Source organism: Pygoscelis adeliae, unplaced genomic scaffold (genome assembly GCF_000699105.1).
Source record: "Pygoscelis adeliae isolate BGI_AS28 unplaced genomic scaffold, ASM69910v1 Scaffold1091, whole genome shotgun sequence".
NCBI classification, from domain to species: domain Eukaryota; kingdom Metazoa; phylum Chordata; class Aves; order Sphenisciformes; family Spheniscidae; genus Pygoscelis; species Pygoscelis adeliae.
In genome coordinates this window covers 16209-17564 of record NW_008824157.1, presented here as the reverse complement: position 1 = coordinate 17564, position 1356 = coordinate 16209, and the positions used below count along the sequence as shown (strand labels likewise).

The 1356-nt window shown below is 67.6% G+C and overlaps 1 protein-coding gene across 1 annotated transcript in view; it reads left to right on the top strand.

Annotated features, from left to right (window-relative positions):
- Positions 1 to 264: 264 nt before the first annotated feature.
- The window catches only part of CHRD (chordin), a gene marked incomplete at its 3' end in the record, with an annotated part of 15128 nt that continues 14036 nt past the window's right edge, over positions 265 to 1356 (top strand). The window contains exons 1-2 of the mRNA XM_009334366.1: positions 265 to 558; positions 1170 to 1299. Of these exons, the coding sequence (XP_009332641.1) occupies positions 265 to 558; positions 1170 to 1299 (424 nt within the window). The remainder of the gene's footprint in view (positions 559 to 1169; positions 1300 to 1356) is intronic.

The window sequence follows — 1356 nt, the reverse complement described above, 5'->3', positions numbered from 1 at the left end:
CGGCTTCCTGCCTCCGGCCGCTTCCTCCCTTGGCTCGGGGCACGGGAAGGGCGTCCCCGGGCGCCCTCCGGGGCTTGCTCACCTGCCCCCTGGCCTGAGCGCTCGGCTGCTGGGACCTCGGCGGTCAGCGCCTCGGCTGTGCCTGTCCAGAGGGTGAAGGCGGCCCTGGAATCTGCAGAAGAGGTGGCATCAGTGACCCTGCGCTGGGCGGCCCTGGGAGCATCAGTCCTGACGGGGTCCTGCTCCTGGCTGTGGCAGCCAGGCATGAAGGCCACCAAAAACACTCACCCGGGAGCAGGCTCCAACACTGGTGACCCTCACCCAGAGGTGGACCTCATCCCTGGTCACCTTCACCCAGAGGTGGAACCCCACCACAGTTACCCTCTCCCAGAGGTGGACCACAACCCTGGTGACCCTCGCCCAGAGGTGGACCCCATCCCTGGTGATCCTCGCCCAGAGGTGGACCACAACCCTGGTGACCCCTGCCCAGAGGTGGACCCCATCCCTGGTGATCCTCACCCAGAGGTGGACCCCAACCCCAGTGACCCTCGTCCAGAGGTGAGCTCTGACCCCTGCATCCGTCACCCAGAGGTGACTCAGGGAGCTGGAGATCCCCGGTGGGGCTGCAGTGCATGGGAACCCCTCTGAGCTGGGGAGGGTGATGGAGCACGGGGGCCTGGCTGGCATGCGGCCCCCTGGGCTGTTTCACCAGGGGTATTGGTTGGGGGGGCAGGTGAAGCACCCATGGACTTCACCCCAGGTGAAGCTTCTCCCTGGGTGGGAGAAGCACTGGGGGTCTGCCCAGTGCCAGACCCTGGCACAGCCATGACCCAGCCCCCTCCGGGGCACTCTGGCCCGCTGGGGGTGGGGGGGGCAGGTGTGCACGCACCCATACCCGTGTATACATGCGTGTGTTTGTACGGCAGACATGTACACACCCCCCACATGCTCCCTTAGACCTACGTGTGCACATGCGCGCTTCCCACGGCATGTGTCGGGGTGCACGCCCAGATAACCCCCGGGGCAGGGTAGCCCCCCACACGCTTCCCTTTGGGGGGGACTCCCCCCCCAACCCACATCCTCTTGTCCCCAGTCTCCCCACAGCCCGCGTGTTTCCTTCTCACACCCCTGCTCTCGCACGCTCCCACCCCTGTCCTTGCGGCCGGCAGTTCCCGGCAGCGCCTGGCCGGGTGACAACAGGCAGAGTAAACACCTCAGCCCTGCTCTGCCTGCCTCGCGCCCTGCTCAGCCCCTGGCAGCCCACCTTGCGGGTCACGGGGTGCCCGGACAGGGGGTCCGGTGGGTTCCGTGGCTCCGGCGACAAGGCTGGCAGCCCCACTCGCCTGTGGCACGACC